At 41.2% G+C, this 23,221-nt stretch overlaps 1 protein-coding gene across 1 annotated transcript in view; it reads right to left on the bottom strand.

Moving 5' to 3' along the window:
- abca12 (ATP binding cassette subfamily A member 12) overlaps positions 1-19,561 on the bottom strand; it is a 94,421-nt gene extending 74,860 nt beyond the window's left edge. The window contains exons 1-16 of the mRNA XM_082969039.1: positions 19,273-19,561; positions 18,640-18,720; positions 18,191-18,284; positions 15,922-16,081; positions 14,175-14,299; positions 13,718-13,791; positions 12,730-12,909; positions 12,353-12,558; positions 10,708-10,829; positions 9,727-9,830; positions 9,049-9,192; positions 7,855-8,024; positions 7,414-7,544; positions 7,136-7,266; positions 3,959-4,129; positions 3,306-3,517 (exon numbers count right to left, since the gene is read on the bottom strand). Coding sequence (XP_082825165.1) covers positions 3,306-3,517; positions 3,959-4,129; positions 7,136-7,266; positions 7,414-7,544; positions 7,855-8,024; positions 9,049-9,192; positions 9,727-9,830; positions 10,708-10,829; positions 12,353-12,558; positions 12,730-12,909; positions 13,718-13,791; positions 14,175-14,299; positions 15,922-16,081; positions 18,191-18,284; positions 18,640-18,708 — 2,093 coding nt within the window. The 5' untranslated portion in view covers positions 18,709-18,720; positions 19,273-19,561. The remainder of the gene's footprint in view (positions 1-3,305; positions 3,518-3,958; positions 4,130-7,135; positions 7,267-7,413; positions 7,545-7,854; positions 8,025-9,048; positions 9,193-9,726; positions 9,831-10,707; positions 10,830-12,352; positions 12,559-12,729; positions 12,910-13,717; positions 13,792-14,174; positions 14,300-15,921; positions 16,082-18,190; positions 18,285-18,639; positions 18,721-19,272) is intronic.
- Positions 19,562-23,221: the final 3,660 nt, after the last annotated feature.

Raw genomic sequence — 23,221 nt, 5'->3', positions numbered from 1 at the left:
ACCACTTTACAATAGTGCATCTAAATCTTTTAAGGGGGGGGGGGGGGGGGGGGGGGGTTAGAAGGATTACTTTATCCTATCCTAGGTATTCCTTAAAGAGGTGGGGTTTCAGGTGTCTCCGGAAGGTGGTGATTGACTCCGCTGTCCTGGCGTCGTGAGGGAGCTTGTTCCACCATTGGGGTGCCAGAGCAGCGAACAGTTTTGACTGGGCTGAGCGGGAACTGTGCTTCCTCAGAGGTAGGGGGGCCAGCAGGCCAGTGGTGGATGAACGCAGTGCCCTTGTTTGGGTGTAGGGCCTGATCAGAGCCTGAAGGTATGGAGGTGCCGTTCCCTTCACAGCTCCGTAGGCAATCACCATGGTCTTGTAGCGGATGCGAGCTTCAACTGGAAGCCAGTGGAGAGAGCGGAGGAGCGGGGTGACGTGAGAATGATGTAGCAAGGACATCTTAAATCAGATTTATTTGATGTTTTTCTGCCATGCGTAATAAGCGGTGGGATATGTATTGTACAAATTAGTTTTTAGGGCTCATTCTAATATGCATATGGGTGCTTTGAATTAATCATCACCTTAGAAAGTGGTATCCATTTTGTTATGTTAAGGCTTTGAAACAACATCCAAAACAACAATTTTTTCCACTCAGCTTCAACTTGTTGTTGAACTTCCTTCTTCAAATTGATCATCACAGTGAGGTGAGATTTAAAAGCACATACTGTTTTGATGATTAGTGTTGGATGTGATTTTTGATTTCATTTGCATTGACATCAGAGTGGTTAGAGGGACAATAGAGCCCTGAGTACCAGGCTGTTAGGACCTGATGGAGGGACAATAGAGCCCTGAGTACCAGGCTGTTAGGACCTGATGGAGGGACAATACAGCCCTGAGTACCAGGCTGTTAGGACCTGATGGAGGGACAATACAGCCCTGATTACCAGGCTGTTAGGACCTGATGGAAGGACAATACAGCCCTGAGTACCAGGCTGTTAGGACCTGATGGAGGGACAATAGAGCCCTGAGTACCAGGTTGTTAGGACCTGATGGTCGTTAGCAAGTAGGGACCTACCAAAGTATGTCCAGAGCGCATAAAAGGAGATTACTGTGACTCAACGGTCAAGTGGAATCTCACTTTACATCAATGACGTATTCAGTACCATTTCTGCATGTTGTATTTGCTAATGCATGTTGATAGACTCAATATTTTCATGATGTCGGCTCGCCTACAGTACCAGTCAAAAGTTTGGATACACCTACTCATTCAAGGGTTTTTCTTTATTTGTACTATTTTCTACATTGTAGAATAACAGTGAAGACATCAGCCCTATTAAATAACACATATGGAATCATGTAGAAACCAAAAAGTGTTAAACAAATCAAAATAGATTTTAGATTCTTCAAAGTAGCCACCCTTTGCCTTGATGACAGCTTTGCACACTCTTGGCATTCTCTTAACCAGCTTCATGAGGAATACTTTTCCAACAGTCTTGAAGGAGTGCCCACATATGCTGAGCTCTTGTTGACTGCTTTTCCATCACTCTGCGGTCCAACTCATCCCAAACCATCACAATTGGGTTGAGGTCGGGTTATTGTGGAGGTCAAGTCGTCTGATGCAGCACTCCGTAACTCTCCTTGGTCAAATAGGCCTTACACAGCCTGGAGGTGTGTTTTGGGTCATTGTACTGTTGAAAAATAAATTATTGTCCCACTCAGCGCAAACCAGATGGGATTGCGTATTGCTGCAGAATGCTGTGGTAGTGCCACGTGTGCTCCCTCTCCGGCCTCTAGGTCACCAGGATGCTCGTTATGGCGCACACCTGTCACTATCGTTACGTGCACCTGCTCGTCATCAGACTCACCAGGACTCCATCACCTCCTTGATTACCTGCCCTATGTATGTCACTCCCTTTGGTTCCTTCCCCAGGCGTCATTGTTTCTGTTTCTGTTTCATGTCTGTGCATTGTTTGTGTTTCCTTGTCTTGTATTATGTTACTTTTATTTATTAAAACATTCACTCACTGAACTTGCTTCCAGACTCTCAGTGCACTTGTTACAGGTAGCCATGCTGGATAATTGTGCCTTGATTTCTAAATAAATCACTAACCCTGTCACCAGCAAAGCACCCCCACACCATCACACCTCCTCCTCGATGCATCATGGTGGGAACAAAACATGCAGAGATCATCCGTTCACCTACTCTGCGTCTCACAAAGACACGGCAGAGTAAATTTGTACTCATCAAATTTGGACACATTTCCACCGGTCTAATGTCCATTGTTTGTGTTTCTTGGCCCAAGCAAGTCTAATCTTATCATTGGTGTCCTTTAGTAGTGATTTATTTGCAGCAATTTGACCATGAAGACCTGGTTCACGCAGTCTCCTCTGAACAGTTGATGTTGAGATATGTCTGTCACTTGAACTCTGTGAAGCATTTATGTGGGCTGCAATCTGAGGTGCAGTTAACTCTAATGAACTTGTCCTCTGCAGCAGAGGTACCTCTGGGTCTTCCTTTCCTTTGTCAGTCCTCATGAGAGCCAGTTTCATCATATCGCTTGATGGTTCTTGCGACTGCACTTGAATAAACTTTCAAAGTCCTTGAAATTTACCGTATTGACTGACCTTCATGTCTTAAAGTAATGATGGGCTGTTGTTTTTCTTTGCTTATTTCAGCTGTTCTTGCCATAATATGGACTTGGTTTTTTACCAAATAGGGCCATCTTCTGTATATCACCCCTACCTTGTCACAACACAACCGATTGGCTCAAATGCATTAAGAAGGAAGGAAATTCCACACATTTACTTTTAACAAGGCACACCTGTTAATTGAAATCCATTCCAGGCGACTACCTCGTGAAGCTGGTTGAGAGAATGCCAAGAGTTTGCAAAGCTGTCATCAAGGCAAAGGGTGACTACTTTGAAGAATCTCAAATATAAAATATATTTTGATTTGTTTAACACTTTTTACTACATGATTCTGTATGTGTTATTTCATAGTTGTGATGTCTTCACTATTATTCTACAATGTAGAAAATAGTAAACATAATTAAAAACCTTTGAATGAGTAGGTATGTCCAAACTTTTGACTGGTACTGTACACACTGATAACTCCGCTTGTGGATGCAAGGATATTGTATACTAATTTATACACAAACCTTGATTATATTATCTCAAGACAGTATGGTCATTCTGTGGTTACTAAAGGTACACTGACCATGACAAATGAAAAAGAAAGTACACACTCATCTCGACTTGGTCAATTTATTTGACCAACGTTTCGGCCAAAGGGCCTTCATTAGTGTGTGTACATACTAACCTTGTCATGAGAATCTGTGTCCAGTCCACTGCAGCGATGTTCTCAGGGACCCAGCCCACCAGGTAGGCAGCATCCAACAGATTACTGAAGTTCCTCAAGGCCACTTCACCGCTGACAAAAGAGCCAGCCAGTGCATGCCACTCAGTGAGGATCATGGGAAGGGTGACATTGGCGGTGGTAGTGCCCTGTACTATGTTCATAAGCTGAGTCGCCTTGGATATAGAAGGAAATTACAAAATGATCAAAGAAAGTTGAATATACATGTTTTAGGATATAACATAACAACAATTGCTGGCTTATTCTAAAATGTCTTAATATCCCAAAAAATGTACTTAAAGTAACTTCTCAAAATGACAGAAAATGGTTTCTGGGGAAAAAATATAGAAAGAAAATCCATAGGCTCATATATGACACAGTTTCTGTTTACTGTTTACGACCAACTGTATTCTCAACAGACCATTCATCAATGTTTCTAATAGAAATGACCTACATGGTCTAAACCAGTATTGGGTCTGAGGGAGGTTTGTGTTGTTTTTATTCTGCTTTTGTGATAACCTTTTAGTCTTCAGTTATTTTATCATAACCTCATTTTCTAGGGAGACCTAGCCAATAAGACACAACCTGTGAGAGCTGTCCAGGTACACATGACTTACCTTGGCAACCACAGGCATCCATTCAGCCAGCAGAGTGTCTGGGAGACGAGAGTTGTTCCCTGGGCAGAAGAGGGCATTCCACAGGCTGGGGTCCATGGAGCTCAGAGAGAAGATCCAGGACCACTGGCCCAGCAGATCTTCACACCTTACTGGTCCATGAGATATTAGGACCTATTGGAAACCAACAAGCAATGAATAAATGAATGAATTAATAAATGTCACTGAGCCATTATAACCTATTGGAAACCAACAAGGAATGAATGAATGGATGGATGAATGAATGAATGTCACTGAGCAATTAGAACCTACTGGAAACCAACAAGTAATGAATGAATGAATACATGCATTTATTTATTTCTTAATTAATGATTGAATGAATTAATCTATTAATTAATTAATTAATTGATGATTGAATGAATGAATGTCCCTGAGCCATTAGGATCTATTGGAAACCAACAAGAACACCATTTCACTGAAAATATCAGTCATATAACCCATACACAGTGCCTTCAGAAAGTATTCATCATCTTTTTTTCATCATCAATCTGTTAAAACACCCCCATAACGACAAAGCAAAAACATGTTTTTAGAATTTTTTGCTAATTTATTACAAATAAAAACCTGAAACATTGCATTTACATAAGTATTCAGACCCTTTACTCAGTACTTTGTTGAAGCACTTTTGGAAGCGATTACAGCCGCGAGTCTTCTTGAATAAGACGCCACAAGCTTGCACACCTGTATTTGGGGAGTTTCTCCCATTCTTCTCTGCAGATCCTCTCAAACACTGTCAGAATGGATGGGGAGCGTTGTTGCACAGCTATTTTCAGGTCTCTCCAGAGATGTTTGATCGGGTTCAAGTCCAGGCTCTGGCTGGGCCACATTCAGAGACTTGTCCCGAAGCCACTCCTGCATTGTCTTGGCTGTGTGCTTAGGGTCGTTGTCCTGTTGGAAGGTGAATCTTCGCCCCAGTCTGAGGTTTTGAGTGCTGCGGAGCAGATTTTCATCAAGGATCTCTCTGTACTTTGCTCCGTTCATCTTTGCCTTGATCCTGACTAGTCTTCCGGTCCCTGCCGCTAATAGATATCCCCACAGCATGATGCTGCCACCACCATGCTTCACCATAGGGATGGTGCCAGGTTTCCTCCAGACGTGACACTTGGCATTCAGGCCAAAGAGTTCAATATTGGTTTCATCAAACCAGAGAATCTTGTTTCTCATTTTCTGAGAGAATTTAGGTGCCTTTTGGCAAACTCCAAGCGGGCTGTCATGTGCCTTTTACTGAAGAGTGGTTTCCATCTGGCCACTCTACCTTTAGGGCCTGATTGGTGGATTGCTGCAGAGATGGTTGTCCTACTGGAAGGTTCTCCCATCTCCACAGAGGAACTCTCTTCCCCAGATCTGTGCCAGATCCATGTAACACAGAGTTACATGGAATAAACAAGCGTACAGTCAACACAATAGAAAAAAAGAAAGTGTGTGCAAATGGCATGAGGAGGCATGGCAATAAATAGGCCATAGTAGCAAAGTAATGACAATTCAGCGGATTAACACTGGAGTGATAGATGAGCAGATGATGATGAGCAGATGATGGTGTGTAAGTAGTGATACTGGTGTGCAAAAGAGCAGCAAAGTAAATAAAAACAATATGGGGATGAGGTAGGTAGATTGGGTGGGCTATTTACAGATGGACTATGTACAGCTGCAGTGATCGGTTAGCTGCTCAGATAGCTGATGTTTAAAGTTAGTGAGGGAAATGTAAGTCTCCAGCTTCAGCGATTTTTGCAATTCCTTCCAGTCACTGGCAGCAGAGAACCGGAAGGAAAGGCGGCCAAAGAAGGTGTTGGCTTTGGGGATGACCAGTGAGATATACCTGCTGGAGCACGTGCTACGGTTGGGTGTTGTTATAGTGACCAGTGAGCTGAGATAAGGCGGAGCTTTACCTAGCATAATTGTAGAGAGAATTATTTATTTCAGCTTTAATTTCTTTCATCACATTCCCAGTGGGTCAGAAGTTTACATACACTCAATTAGTATTTGGTAGCATTTCTATTCAATTGTTTAACTTGGGTCAAACATTTAGGGTAGCTTTCCACAAGCTTCCCACAATAAGTTGGGTGAATTTTGGCCCATTCCTCCTGACAGAGGTGGAGTAACTGAGTCAGGTTTGTAGGCCTAGTTGCTTGCACACACTTTTTCAGTTCTGCCCATAAATGTTCAATGGGATTGAGGTCAGGGCTTTGTAATGGCCACTCAAATACCTTTTTTGTTGTCTTTAAGCCATTTTGCCACAACTTTGGAAGTATGCTTGGGGGTCATTGTCCATTTGGAAGACCCATTTGCGACCAAGCTTTAACTTCCTGACTGATGTCTTAAGATGTTGCTTCAATATATCCACATAATTTTTCTGCCTCATGATGCCATCTATTTTGTGAAGTGCACCAGTCCCTCCTGCAGCAAAGCACCCCCACAACATGATGCTGCCACCCCCGTGCTTCATGGTTGGGATGGTGTTCTTCGGCTTGCAAGCCTCCCCCTTTTTCCTCCAAACATAACAATGGTCATTATGGCCAAACAGTTATATTTCTGTTTCATCAGACCAGAGGACATTTCTCCAAAAAGTATGATCTTTGTCCCTATGTGCAGTTGCAAACTGTAGTCTGGATTTTTTATGACGGTTTTGGAGCAGTGGCTTCTTTCTTGCTGAGCGGCCTTTCAGGTTATGTCAATATAGGACCCGTTCTACTGTGGATATAGATACTTTTGTACCTGTTTCCTCCAGCATCTTCACAAGGTCTTTCGCTGTTGTTCTGCAATTGATTTGCATCTCTAGGAGACAGAACGCGTCTCATTTCTGAGCGGTATGACAGCTCCGTGGTCCCATGGTTTTTATACTTGCGTACTATTGTTTGTACAGATGATCATGGTACCTTCAGCCGTTTGAAAATTGCTCCCAAGGATGAACCAGACTTGTGAAGGTCTACAATTTTCTTTCTGAGGTCTTGGCTGATTTCTTTTGATTTTCCCATGATGTTAACCAAGGAGGCATTAAGTTTGCAGGGACCAACACTTTACATGTTTTGTTTATAAGTACAGGTTATAAGTACTTTAGTTCTATTTATGATGTCATTTCAACCAGCTTTGCCTGCTTTTCCTAATTAAAGCCAGTCCACTCACCTTCATGATTGTCTTCACTATTGAGTCCATGACCTGTCCAGCAAAGTTGTCAGCAGCAGCCTGGTTGGACATCAGGGAGAGAAAGGTATCCTGGTAGGTATGGGCGTCCGTCGACACCTTCCCCATCATCTCTGTGTGTCAGAAATAAAACACAAGGTGACCATGGTCAATTCAATTCAAAATGCTTTATTGGCACAACAAAAGTATACAGTTCCAGTTCACCTTCATCGGATACAGTATATGCAGCACCCATACAGTACTATACACACAGTACATACCCACTAGAGTATCCAAGCCTGTCGTAGCCAGCTGCATGGAGGCATGGCTGGTGGTGAGGGCCATCTGAACGTAGTTCCAGCCAGGAATGCCCTTTAGAAGCTCCACTGCTACTGAGCCCACACTCAGGAACCTGCCAACACAGAGTTTAGATGTCACCCATGGGCGAATGGACACTATGGATAGACTTTGGGCTTCTTTGCTTGGCAATATACTTTCTTATGGAGTTTATAGACTATTCTGAAGCTGTCAGGTACTAAGATCAGTTACACCTATTTCAGGTAGATTCAAGTGAAAGTCCTATCATCACCGACGACTACTTTAAGTCTATTTCCAAACCTTGTTGAATGAGAAATTAAATATTGAACTGCCAATGTGCAGTATTTGACATGTATCTAGCACCAGAACTACACAATGAGAGAAACAAAACAATATTCACTCACAGCTCTTCCTCTATGGTCTGAGGCTGCATGTCATTGCTACGCTGGGACCTGGTGTTGTTGGAGGAGCCTTGGCCCTCGGGGGCCACAAACAGTCCCATCAGGCTATGGACGAGGCCTCTGGTGAAGGTCACATCCCCCGGAGCAGTGTCTTTACTCCAGGCCAGGAGGCTCTGAGGAGGGGAAACACAGCAAGTCACACAGAGGACCAATAAACCCCATTGAGCCCCAATCTCCTTTGCGACACTGTATGCACAGTATGTTTAATACAGTTACCACTGATCATCATATAATCCCATTAGAGATCAAACAGTCAGCCTGAAGTGTGTCAAGATGGAAAGATAAAGGGGAGGAGAGAGGGAAGAGATAAGGAACCAGGGTTGGCGTCAATTTCATTTCAGGAAGTAAGCTGACATTTTTTATCAATGAGGAAATGTTTCATTGGAATTTCTGCTTACTTCCTAAATTGACTGCATTAACATGGAATTGACCTCTAATCAATGAATCTCCAATGACATCGTAATTCCCTCTGCTTTTAAGAGATTGATGTTAGCCTACTGTACGTATGTACAATAACCACTGATCACAAGATCAGTCCATTAGTGAAAAAACAGTCAGGCTATCATCCAAGAAATATATTATTTCTGAACCAGACAGTTCAGTGAGTGAGCACACAGATGAGAGGCGGCTTAGCTCACTGCCTCTGCCTCTGACTGGTAATAAGTTTAAAGCTCTACCCCTAGCCTCGTGGCAACCTGGCAGAAAGGTGTAATTGGTAATCTCTGGGGTCCTGTTATACAGATGGCCCTGTGAGTTCCCCCATCAGTCCCCACTGCTCTGTTATGTTGTTGAAGCTAGGATGTTACCAAGGTAACCCTTTGTTTGGTTTGCAGCTGTGTCTCTGATTGAGTGTATGTATTGAGAAGGGGGTAGAGCGAGGAAGGGAGGGAAAAATAGAGAGAGAAGGAGGAAGAGAGATAGAGAGAAAGTGGAATTATATAATATATTAATGTCTTTACATTTGAACAACAGAGAATAGAATAAGGGGAAAAAAGGTTTGTAATGCTATTCAGATAGGAAATGAAAGACAGCAACGGCCCTACCCCAGACATCACCTTCACTGTCTGTTTTCCTCTTTTCTCTGCTCATCTCTGCGCTGATGCCAAAACACATCGCCACCTACCCACACACACATACCTGTTGGGCCACCTTGTCGGCACTGATCCACCCCAGCAGCATATCCATTGTCCCTCCAGTACAAGCTGCTTGGAGCTCAACACTGAGGTTTCCTGAACATATGTAGGAATGCAGGAGTGCCTTGTCCATTGTAAGCACCACAGCCTAAAGGTTGGGGTTGGAGAGGTTCATGTTTGGGTATGCATCAGTAAAGTAATTTATACTTTAATAATCCCATAATTACTTTGAACTAACATAATTTTTTAGGAGTAATTGTACATATCTCCTTCAAAAGGATACTTCTATAATGTCCCTTTTAGAAAAGTGGTGATGAGTATCACTGTTGAGTAAGAACAGGTTTTACATCCATCCTGATATCAGATAGAAGCGCTCCTAGTCACTTCCTGGTACCTAGACTAATCAGATTATATTATTTAGCATGCCCGTCATACAGGCTAAATATTTATTTACTGGAGGATATTAAGACACATACTGTGCTGTACTAAGAACAGATTTAGCCCAGGGAATGGAATCTTTAGCCTGGTCCCAGATATGTTTGTGCTGTCTTGCTAATGTAACACGACAATGAACACAGGAGTTACCTAGACAGCACAAACAGATCTGGACCAGGCTAGGGAAGCTTAACTCACATTTCTAAAGCATTCAAACATGGTCTTTGGCCAGGGAAGGGAGGTTTACCTTGTCTAGTGGTATCCTGACCTGCTGCATGAGGGCGTTGACGGCTGCTGGTGCTGAGGTATTGGGTGGCACCATGATAACATCACCAAGGGTGATGTAGACATCTGTGTAAAATCATATATTTTGAGAAATGTCAGATAAAAGTGGCCTATCTAAAGAGGTTACTGACAAGTGAGGGCTGAAAACATGACAGTCAACATTCCTCTGAGGGGTTTGTATTTTGGTCTAGTATAAATGTTGGACGTACATTCACATTCTTTTTTCTTCAATAGTGTTCCCTTCTAAATCAAAAGAATGTTGTTTGATTCTGTAAGTCATGACAAATAAAAACACTACCTCTGTCCTCTTCCAAATAACCTGGATGACTCACAAAGCTGAACTGAAATGAGTAAGAGTTTTGTAGTTGCCAGTATTTATTCTAGCACAAATTGTTTATCCAAAAGCAACAGGTCAGAAATTCCTGATACTTTATTTAATAGTTATTAGGGCCATTGCATCTTGTATTAACCCGGATGATAACGTCATAACATAGCAAAACAGTATTGTGCTTTAGTTAGGGGTTTTCCCTTGGGATAAAGGATTATTGTTGTGGGCTTGCATGTGGAGTCTGAATTAAAAAATGTAAAATGCATCTGATTCTGAGCATCAGATTATATGTATGTCTTCCCAACTGAATAAATACACTGACAAATCAAAAACATGTAAATGAGTGCAGATGGGCATTTGGTGCTTGAGGTAAAGTAGTAATTACAGAAAGAATAAGGATGTTAATAAGAGAGTCATCAGAAACCAATAGAGATAGTAAATAGACATGGAGATCAAACGTGATGTAAGAAAAAGGTTGGAGGTGATTTAAAGAGGACCACAATGTAAATATACATTTTTTGTGCATGTTGTCTTTTTCTACTTGTGTTTAAATAAATTGTCTAATAAACAGATCTGATTTTGTTGATTGCTTTGTTCTTGGCATAGGTACTGTACCTTTGCCATGCCAGTTCCTGATGTACTGGAGCAGGTTGATGCTTCCGACAATAGCAGGGTTCACCATGGAGATAGCTGAAAGATTAGCCTCTGGGAAGTTGCTCTCCATGGCAGCCATAGTCCTACACAGGAGAGGAAAGGGGAGGAGGAGAAAACAGATGCCTGATAATGATTTACTCAACTAATGTAGGCTATGGTGAGCACAGACATGTAAATATCTGAATGTGCACACATGCACGGAAGCACACACACATGGATGCACGCATGCACGTAGCGCACACACGCACAATATTGGATCATAAATTGTGCCTTCCTGTACTATACTTATGCTACAATGTTTATTCTATTCTACTGAGCAGTTTACTTTATGTTTGTATTCTTATCGTATCTTATTTCTTATTGTTGTTGCATTGTCGAGAAGGAACCTGGAAGTAAGCATTTCGTTTCGTGTATAACATGTGTATGCCGTACATACGACAAATAAAACTTGAAACACACACACACACGCACGCACGCACGCACGCACACACGCACACACTCACACGCACGCACGCACGCACACACACACACATTCCAGACACCTGCAGCAAGATGAGTTCATTATGCTTATGTAATATCTTAAAGAAACAAGTTTTGACATTACTTTTGTCGTGGAGAAGAAAGAGCCTGTCATTCATCATGATTAACACACAGCTTAGGAGGTACGCATTTTTCCACCATGGTGCAGCTGACAAACCAGATTGTTGAGATAAAAAGGAATGGTAAAGGGCAGCAGTGTTTGTCAAAAACTCCCTCTATAGTTCATCCTGTACTCTACAACTATCTATCTCTTGCTAAACTCACAGAACCACGCTACAGGCTGAAGTTTCCCCTAGGTACAGATCTAGGATCAGCTTCCCCTCTCCCAATCCTAACCTAAACCATTGGTGGGGGAAATGCAAAACTGACCCCAAATCACCATCTAAAGGGCAACTACACCCTACACCCAGAACCACCCAGGGTTGGAAGCTAAGGTCAGTACAGTGTAAAACTCCATCAACAGTATACCCTCCATAATACAACTATCTCTCTCCTCCCAAACTCTGCCCGCTTCCTCAACAATACTCTCCTCAGAGCCTGGTTCCTTTCTAGGGTCCTTCTTTCTAGTTAGTTGTTTCCTTGTCGGTGTGCTTCTGCTTACTCTTTGTGCTCTAGGCCGGGTTACTGTTAAGCACTTTGTTAAGCACTTTGTTAGGCACTTTGTTAAGCACCTTGTTAGGTACTTTGTTAAGCACTTTGTTAGGAACTTTGTTAAGCACTTTGTTAGGCACTTTGTTGAGCACCTTGTTAGGCACTTTGTTGAGCACTTTGTTGAGCCGGGCACTTTGTTAGGCACTTTGTTGAGCACTTTGTTAGGCACTTTGTTGAGCACTTTGGTAAGCACTTTGATAAGCACTTTGTGACAACTAATAATAGTAAATGCCATTGAGCAGAGGCTTTATCCAAAGCGACTTACAATCATGCATGCATGCATTTTCATATGGATGGCATTAGCGGGAATCAAACCCATGATCCTGGCATTGCAAGACTTCTAAGAGGCATTCTCTACCAACTGAGCCACAAATGACCAACTGTTGATGTAAAATACATTTGATTAATACATTACCTCTTAATGTTTTGCAGAAGACTCTCCCCCTCATCCAGCACCTGATCCAGGACCTTATCAGGGGTGGTGGGCATGAGGAGACGTGGCAGGCCCAGTAGCCCCTCCCACAGCGAAGTCTCCCTTTGCAGCCTCTCAAACACCACAACTGCCGTGCCCATTGTGGTCAGGGCCTGCGCTGGGTCTTTCAGCAACAGGTCCGTCAGCAACTGAGGGAACCAGCAGCATGCTTCAACATTAAAAATCAAACATGATCCATCTATCTTATGTCTGAATTTGCATAATATTAGTATTGTGTTGCCATCCTTCCAAGTCTTGTTTGTCACTGTTGGAACAGTGAGGAAGAGGAAATTTGAGAGCACACACACACACACACACACCTGGTTGATGGTGAGCAGTGAGACCTCCAGCAGGGTGTTGTTGGACTTGCAGAAGGTGACCAGTCCATAGGTGAGGGGGTCGACGGAGGACATGGAGGACCCGTTAAGGACCATCAGGGAGAAGGAGCACAGAGACCTCTTCAACAGGTTCACTGAATCCAGCATCGCATCCAGCGCTTCCTGCTCGCTCGCACAGGGTAGAAGGATGGCACATAGGTATTTGGAAATAGTTATATATACAGCACATCATCTCAATACAAACCACTTTCTTAACATAATCACTGTCGAAAAAGGTTGTTCTGAGTAACCTAAGACAGTAGACTACACCCATATAACTGTTCTAACAGGCTAGAATACTCTTGTGATTGATTTATGGGTTGCCATATTTGTCCTTCTTTCCAAACATTACAGACCTACACTAAATCTAACACTGCAGGGAAATGAACACTGTATAACCCGTGTATAGAGTACTCCACACCATAGACACTTCCAAACAAATACATCTGTAATATAATGAGTATTTCAAAAGAGATTACTGGAGGGTAGCAATTATATTAGAAGTATTACAGTTTACTACTGTTCCACCTCAGTCATGATGACCCAAAGGACAAAGTTAGCCATCCATGTTATCTACAATAAGAGATGCCTCAGGTGTCAATATGACCCCAGAAAAAACAAACTTTATAACAATAGCCTCTGTCCAAAACTGTATTCAATTTAAATACTGTCAGGCCCGGGCAGAGGGTACTTTTTTTATTTTGGATACTGGTTGAGAGAATGCCAAGAGTGTGCAAAGCTGTCATCAAGGCAAAGGGTGGCTACTTTGAAGAATCTCAAATATAAAATATATTTAGATTTGTTTAAGACTTTTTTGGTTACTACATGATTCGTATGTGTTTTTCCATAGATTTGATGTCTTCACTATTATTCTACAATGTACAAACGTTTGACTGGTACTGTACATATTGATGATTTCCATCAGACGCACCTTGTCTCCCAGTAGGGTGTTGTTAAAACCCTCCATGGGAGAGTTGTACTTTGATTTATCTTGGTGGCTGGCATCTGGAAAATATGAAGGATATAGTTAATATATAGGCCAGCATGGTACCATTCATTACACCATCCTTGTATAAATTGTAACAAATATAAACAAGAGACATTGCCACAAAGATTGTTAACATAGGCTACAAGGGAAACAAATCAACATAGTCATATTGAGTGTAGTATTTATTAGCAGTTCGCCTATATGTTTTTAGACTTTCCTATGGTTTCTCTAGCCTGAGTGCCAGTCTGTTTGTGCTATCATGTCAACTTCTTGTTACTTATTATCATGCCAAACATTGACAGAAATGCTTGGCTTGACAATGACAGCAATAGATTTGACAAGAGCACAAACAGATCTGGGACCAGACCATGGTTTTCTGTTACTGAGGAAGTGGACCTACTCAGAAACTTGTCCCAGAGCTCCATGATCTGAGGCTGGTCAGATGTCTCGTGCAGCACAGCACGGACTCTACCACCCATCCCAATGTCCATTAGCATGGGGGTGCCATGGGGCAACAGGGATACCCTGTTATATATGGAGAGAGGGGGAGGAGAGGAGAGAGAAAGTACAGTGAGAGTGGTTATGCAAGGAGAGAAGGGGTGGAGAGAGAGGGTAAGGTGAGAGAGGGGACCAATTAGACTGGTTTCAGATCTGTTTGTGCTCTTTCCAACTCCATTGCTTTCATTGTCAAGCCAAACAGTCTGGCATGACAATTCAATAATGAGAGAGCAGAAACAGACAGCCTCCTAGGCTATTCAAATAAAAGGCATCAGTATGAGAAAGTACAAATGTACCATACAGTAGAGTACAATGACAACCAATGACCTTTACAAATGCCTACCATCATGCATAGCCTCTTCACAATCTTTTCACACAACCCTACACTTTGACAACAAACACCCATCAGTTACTTATGTAATAGCTGTTGTTTTTAACACAAACAAACACTTACTACACTTGAATGGCGATGATAATGAGGATTTATAAAAGGCTAAAGATGTGTCCAAACAAAAATGTAGAAAATAGAAGCTATGAAGGGCGAGGCATTGTGAAAGCAATCTGTCAGTCAGCCATGCAATCAGGTAGGTATTACACCAGGTAAAGGGGAAACCAAACAGGTTCTCCTAATGTTGGTACCCTCATTGAATGTTGTTATGCTCAACAACAATAGGTAGAATTAAGTGACAATGGCAGCATGGACTTAACATAATGATGGAGTCACAGTTGATTCCACAGAGGAACTTGAAATATGCAACACACCTAACTCTACATAGCAAAACTTTTCCAAGGTCAAATGTTCAGAAAATGACTAAAATCTATCTTACCTTAAACATATTATTTTAAATGATATTGTTGACCAATATAAATTCAAAACTTTACTACAAAAAAACATCTAATTAACGACATTCTCATTGCTGTGGACGACAGGCCATTATCAGTCAGCAGAGAAAAACAGAGTTAGAAAGCATTCCAGAGATTGTGTTTATTGTCTGAGGCTTACCCCCCCCCCCCCCAAGGTAATTTTCCATGAAGACACTAATCCCCTCCCTTGTGACGTGATGCAGTACCATCAAGGAGTCTCCCTCCTCTGTGCTGTGTGGGGTTGCTGATCTCCGGCCTGTCTCTTTGTGTCTCTCTACTCACTAAAACTATACCAGAAGATAAAATGAGCCTCAAAGCGAAACAAAAATATATTTATTCCTCAGTGGTATCACAATATTGATGAATCTGAGAGGAATAATTGATGTGACACATCCACAAATGACTTAATGTAAAAACAAATCCTTTTGGGTTATCATTATATTCATTTGTTCAGTTCTGGTGGATGTTGAGGTTTGACTTTTATAACTTATATTATGACTCATGAGGCCTTTCTGCTCTAAAATCAAAGACAGCCTGTTTCCTCACACTATTCCCTGACTCTATCCTTCTAGGCAGTGGAATTGCAAAATCAAAACCACAGCATCATCCAATTCTGATAGATATCTTGACCACAGAAGCACAGTAGTTCAGGTCCAGGAGAATGTTGTATGAGAATGGCCAATGATGGATGAGTTGAATGTCCCCCCTTACTATGCAAAGTACTTTTTTTGGAGCATCTGGAAAAGCACTATATAAAACCACAAAGTTATGTGAAGACAGAGTACCTCTTTGCATCGTGTTCTGTCCAGGATGCCCTGGTGTTTTTAGTTGAACTCTTGGCAAACAGACGAGTTGTGTTGTGGCAGGAGCTGTCTGTGTTACACATGAGGGTCTGGAGAAAGGGGAAGAAACCTGTACTGGGGAGGTTCCTCGGGGCCACATAGCCTGGGACAGACAGACAGACACCCCAATAACAGTCATTAACGGAGTAACAGAAGGATTTCAGTCATTTGGGTAGCACTTAACATTATAACATGGAATAGAAACATACTCTGTATATGGACACTACAGTACTGTTTCTCAGTATTAATTAACTGGTATTTCATATAGACATTACAGTAATGTTTCTCAGTATTAAGTAACTGGTATTTCATAGGAAAGTAAAAATGTGTATTTTATAGGACTTACTTACAAACAATTCAACATAGTTGGTAACTACCTGACACCAAATACTGTTGGAATATACAGGTAATAACATAGTAATAAAGTGGAAACTACTGGTAATTATTAGGCCCACTGTTTCTCACATGAATCACCTTATGATAGTTAATAATATGTTATTACTTCAAATACCCTTAACGTAGTTCACATAGTTCTGTTGCATAATTTACATTCCATCATAATACAATAACTTATATTGGTGCAATAATTTTCCAAATGGTGAAATGATTTCTAAGCAAACAAATGTCCATTATGTCCAGAGAGCCTATGGAAGAAACATGAAGAAACACTGGACCTGTCTCGGAGGTCATTAATCTTGTCACACCTACAGGTGTCACATGATCAAAAGGTTACACAAACATGACTAAGCAATATCAAACACATATACAGTGAACGCTAACCTGATTATTTGGATTGGTAATGAATATGGAGAAATGTAATGATCTATATTACAAAAAATACTGATCTCATCATTTGACCGGCCCATTACTAATAAAAACTGATAATACAGCAAACACTATGAGAATATGACTTGATGGAGGACATAGGACATTCCGAGCAATGAAGAACAGAAGATGGTGTCTTTCATTTCATCTAACCTCAGTAAATAAACATTCCATCCAATCTCTGGAGCACCCACACATCACCACACTGGAAACAATGGAGGCCTCTGAATGACCTCTGTGGTGTCAAGTCATTTAGGGCAAGGGTCACTATCATTAACCCTCCCTGCCCTGGCGTTGACAGACAAATTATACCTTGTCTGTCAATTCTACAAAGCTAAAATAATTGGGACTGGCAGGTGGAAAATCCTATTCGATAATTACAGATGGGGGGAAAATCGATAGTTTCATATCGGGATATTATGTTTTTGGCAATATCGCAATATTATTTTTGCGCTAGTTGGCTGTACCTGCACCAAAACTCCAGTACTTTTCCTTCATAGCTTGTTCTCCATCTTCTTTCTAAATGGGGAGCCAATTTGTTTTCAGTACTTTTATTTCCATGACTGATCAAAACTAGATTTCTCATGGCTCTCTCTTGTCCCTCTCCAGCAGACATGTGGTCAGCAATATGTTCAGAACATCGAATCACAATAAAATCACAGTATCAAATTGCAATACATATAGAATCGTGAGAATCATAGGAATCGCAATACATATTGTATCGGCAGCTAAGTATCGTGATAATATCGTATCGTGAGTTCAATGGCAATTCCCAGCCCTACCAATTATGCATCTTAAATGTAAGTTATTTTGGTCATGCTTTGTTGACTTAAAACTGGACAGAAACAACACAATTTACTGGTATTGCTATACGAAAGCCCATAGACCAATCATGATGGCATCTCAACTCTAACACAATTCGGTCACTCCTATTTGTATTGTTAGTTGTCTTTTATTTGCTGAATCACATGATGAGGAGCTTTGTGAGGGTCACGAGATCTCCCACGTCACATTGGCCATCTTAACTAACTCTTTAGAGTTTTACGTCAGGGAGGGAAACATACACACAAATCTTTTCATCTGTTGTTTTCAAGCTTTGGAAAAGATCTCCAGGACAAAACATTATGACTGAAGATGAAGCAAACACAGTAGTTAAACTCTGTCACTAAAGGAAATGTAATTTAACGCAGTAGTATAATGACCACATACACCTGTAAAAAAATGGTATATGATTAACTCAAGTGAAATCACTTTAGTTTAGTATTGACTAATGTATTTTCTAATCTCAAGGAGTAAATATTTTTTTAAATGTGCCATAGATTCACCAACAAGTTATTACGCAATGTCATAAATCAGTGCACCTCTCTAGAAACGGTCCTTTACTTACACGAGTCTTTCAGCTTAGGGGGGAACTGGGAGCGGGTGATGGCCAGGATGATGAAGATGACCAGTGGCCAAACCAGGAGGGCCACAGTCCAGCCCTGATGGACAGAATGCAAAGTTTCAGATCAGACAGTCCAGCCCTAACACACACAACACCTTACATTGTTTAGACTAGATAAAAATACATACAATTTCTGAAGACAGTCAATGTTGCTTTCATTTGTTCATAGTTTTGTATAAATTTGTATAAGTGCATTAAAATTACAGAACATGTAATGGTGATATAAAATGTGTGTCTTAATGTGTAATAGATCATCAGAGACTTAGAACATGACAAAATTAGTTTGGCATGACATTATTTTCGTTCAAGATGTCACTCATGCTCCTCATATAATTATTGAAGGAATAGCTTTCACAATAAACCAATGGAATGCTTGTTTTTTTTTTACCTACCGGTTGTCTAATGACACCAAGGGCATTTTTCCAAAGTAAAAGTCGCAGCTGTTGGAAAAATCCGGCCATCAGTAAAGGAAGCTGGAGGAGAAAACGATGGGGGGGGAAAAAGGACTTGTCAAATGATGTATATGTCATTGTTGAATACTATAAAATACTAATCATTATAATATGCTCAGTACTATAATATAATCAGTACTATTTGTACCGTTATATAAAGTCATCAAATCATTGCATTTAACAGACACTATGGAAAAAACCTATAGGGTTTCGTTATGGATTCCTTGATGCCGAATTCTAAGATAGGAAAAGTGTGGAGTTTTGTCGTGTTATTTGGAATGCATTACAATCTGAGCAACTGGCTTTAATGTAGTCTATCTACTTTGTGTCTCTGTGAATATAACATTGGTTGTAAATAGTTAGAGATTTTTTTTTAAAGATAGAGAAACTAGACCATGACCTGAATTCCCTAATACAATTTGACCAGATCTAGGCCAACATTATTTTGTATATCAATTCGATCATGTTACAGATTCTCCCCACATTAGCCTGGCTATCATCATCTTTAGAACATATTCAAATGAACACAAAACATATAACACGAAAATAACATTTCAATTTCAAATAGGTTACATTTTCTTCTTAATTTTTCCCTGGTAGCCTAAAGTCCTTATCGGATATTATCGACAGACTCCAACCGGGACATCGTAAAAGTAAATCCTAGCAGCCGCTCTCCGTCAGTCGGAACAACTTGAAGAAAATAAAGAAAACAGGCTACTTCAATCCACAGCTTTTCGTGATTTAGTATAATATGCGGAATAACTTGTGGGCCCAGCCAACAGTTACAGTCCAGTGTTGTCTGAATCCAAATTATTTTGCCGTGATTCTTGGCTTCTGTAGGTGCTTCAAAGACAGTCATGGACTAATAATGTAGACTAAGGGGCGGGTGTTTTAACTTGCCTGTCCTGTTTATTTGAATGTGTGTGTGTGTGTGTGTGTGTGTGCGTGCATGCGTGCGTGCGTAAAATTCGCTCCCAAGCTAATATTATAAAATGTTATAACTATTTTAATGCAGGCTACAAAATGTTGTCTATGAAGTTAATTTGCCTTCGATTTGTGTTGTAAATGCTGATCCCCAATAGCTAATTGTGGTCTTAATAGTGAGTGGCAAGAAATAGGCAGTCTACGTTACCAAACACGTTACATATTGCAAACCACAGCTTCCTACCCGGCACAAACTGGTTGAATCAGTTTGTTTCAACGTCATTTGTCAACGTATTGTGACGTGGATCTATGTTTAAAATACACTGGATTTGTAAAAAGTAATCAACATAAACTGTTGTTTTGAGATTGACATTTTAACCACAGGATTATTTCATTATTGTATCCCACTTTCAACATAGACAAATCTTGTATAAAATATGTTGAATATGTGCCTTTGAAACAATGTCAGATTTTCAACTTTATATCCACTATCAAAACAAGTAACAATAGGCTGGGCATCACTTCCTACAGTAGTGTTGCCATGCAGCTATTTGGTCTCTCATCCAGGGTTTTAACCAAAACCAGCACTGCTTAGCTTTTATATTTGTCACTGACGATTAGCAATGTGCTATGTTGAGAATGATTATTAAGAAACCTCTTCATAACTAAATATATTCACTGTTGCTATTGAAGTCATTCCAAAGAATATGTTCAACAGAGCAAATCAAATCAACGTTTATTTGTCAAGTGCACCGAATACAACAGATTCACGCAGTCTCTGAACAGTTGATGTTGAGATGTGTCTGTTACTTGAACTCTGTGAAGCATTTATTTGGGCTGCAATCTGAGGTGCAGTTAACTCTAATGAACTTATCCTCTGCAGCAGAGGTAACTCTGGTTCTTCCTTTCCTTTGTCAGTCCTCATGAGAGCCAGTTTCATTATAGTGCTTGATGGTTTTTGCAACTGCATTTGAATAAACTCTCAAAGTTCTTGAAATTTTCCAGATTGACTGACCTTCATGTCTTAAAGTAACGATGGACTGTCATTTCTCTTTTTATATTTAAGCTGTTCTTGCCATAAAATGTACTTGGTCTTTTACCAGATAGGGCTATCTTCTGTATACCACCCCTACCTTGTCACAACACAACTGATTGGCTCAAACACATTAAGAAGGAAAGAAATTCCACAAATGAACTTTTAACAAGGCACACCTTGTTGAGAGAATGCCAAGATTGTGCAAAGCTGTCATTATGGCAAAGGGTGGCTACTTTGAAGAATCTCAAATATACTGCTCAAAAAAATAAAGGGAACACTTAAACAACACATCCTAGATCTGAATGAAAGAAATAATCTTATTAAATACTTTTTTCTTTACATAGTTGATTGTGCTGACAACAAAATCACACAAAAATAATCAATGGAAATCCAATTTATCAACCCATGGAGTTCTGGATTTGGAGTCACACTCAAAATTAAAGTGGAAAACCACACTACAGGCTGATCCAACTTTGATGTAATGTCCTTAAAACAAGTCAAAATGAGGCTCAGTAGTGTGTGTGGCCTCCACCTGCCTGTATGACCTCCCTACAACACCTGGGCATGCTCCTGATGAGGTGACGGATGGTCTCCTGAGGGATCTCCTCCCAGACCTGGAATAAAGCATCCGCCAACTCCTGGACAGTCTGTGGTGCAACGTGGCGTTGGTGGATGGAGCGAGACATGATGTCCCAGATGTGCTCAATTGGATTCAGGTCTGGGGAACGTGCGGGCCAGTCCATAGCATCAATGCTTCCTCTTGCAGGAACTGCTGACACACTCCAGCCACATGAGGTCTAGCATTGTCTTGCATTAGGAGGAACCCAGGGCCAACCGCACCAGCATATGGTCTCACAAGGGGTCTGAGGATCTCATCTCGGTACCTAATGGCAGTCAGGCTACCTCTGGCGAGCACATGGAGGGCTGTGCGGCCCCCCAAAGAAATGCCACCCCACACCATGACTGACCCACCGCCAAACCGGTCATGCTGGAGGATGTTGCAGGCAGCAGAACGTTCTCCACGGCGTCTCCAGACTCTGTCACGTCTGTCACGTGCTCAGTGTGAACCTGCTTTCATCCGTGAAGAGCACAGGGTGCCAGTGGCGAATTTGCCAATCTTGGTGTTCCCTGACAAATGCCAAACGTCCTGCACGGTGTTGGGCTGTAAGCACAACCCCCACCTGTGGACGTCGGGCCCTCATGGAGTCTGTTTCTGACCATTTGAGCAGACACATGCACATTTGTGGCCTGCTGGAGGTCATTTTGCAGGGCTCTGGCAGTGCTTCTCCTGCTCCTCCTTGCACAAAGGCAGAGGTAGCGGTCCTGCTGCTGGGTTGTTGCCCTCCTACGGCCTCCTCCACATCTCCTGATGTACTGGCCTGTCTCCTGGTAGCGCCTCCATGCTCTGGACACTACGCTGACAGACACAGCAAACCTTCTTGGCACAACTCGCATTGATGTGCCATCCTGGATGAGCTGCACTACCTGAGCCACTTGTGTGGGTTGTAGACTCCGTCTCATGCTACCACTAGAGTGAAAGCACCGCCAGCATTCAAAAGTGACCAAAACATCAGCCAGGAAGCATAGGAACTGAGAAGTGGTCTGTGGTCCCCACCTACAGAATCACTCCTTTATTGGGGGTGTCTTGCTAATTGCCTATAATTTCCACCTGTTGTCTATTCCATTTGCACAACAGCATGTGAAATGTATTGTCAATCAGTGTTGCTTCCTAAGTGGACAGTTTGATTTCACAGAAGTGTGATTGACTTGGAGTTACATTGTGTTGTTTAAGTGTTCCCTTTATTTTTTTGAGCAGTGTATATATTTGATTTGTTTAACACTTTTTTGGTTACTACATGATTCCATATGTGTTATTTCATCATTTTGATGTCTTCACTATTATTCTACAATGTAGAAAATAGTAAAAAATTAAGAAATACCCTTGAATGAGTTGGAGTGTCCAAACTATTGACTGGTACTGTATGTAATTCATTTGTAATGTAACTATCCAAGCATTAGACATTCTTTAAATGTTGATGTTTGGTTGCGTTGTCAACCAAACACAATTACAGTAATATTTTTGTAATACAGTAAATAGCCTAATCTTACAAACTAATGTAATAGTAGTTATTTATCCTTAAAATGAGTAACACATCCATTGCCACATTTTGAGGTTGGCCTAATGGAACTATAAATGTCTTATGTAATCATATAAAGCTTGCAAAGGTGACAGGTCTGTGGAAGTCTTCACAATTGCTTTAATAATCTGTGCAGAATCCTGAACAGTATTGATAACTTGCGCTATGTACTTTTAATGTAATCTCAACTGCAATCCAGGTCATTTGGTTGTGCTATTAGATGAAGCACAGTTAAATTGTTGTATAAATAAACAAAATATCTGACATTGTATTTGAACATTATTGTGCTTTTAAATGGTTGAAAGCACAGTGATAACACATTTTGTTGATAACCAAACCAAAAATCCAACGTTGTTTTTCCATTGGAATTTGGTTGTGCTTTCAGATCAGAGGTGTCAAACATATTCCCACGAGGGGGTCCAAT

This window comes from Salmo salar, chromosome 25, assembly GCF_965601325.2.
Source record: "Salmo salar chromosome 25, fSalSal1, whole genome shotgun sequence".
In the NCBI taxonomy this organism is placed as follows: Eukaryota; Metazoa; Chordata; class Actinopteri; order Salmoniformes; family Salmonidae; genus Salmo; species Salmo salar.
This window is presented reverse-complemented; position numbering and strand designations above follow the sequence as displayed.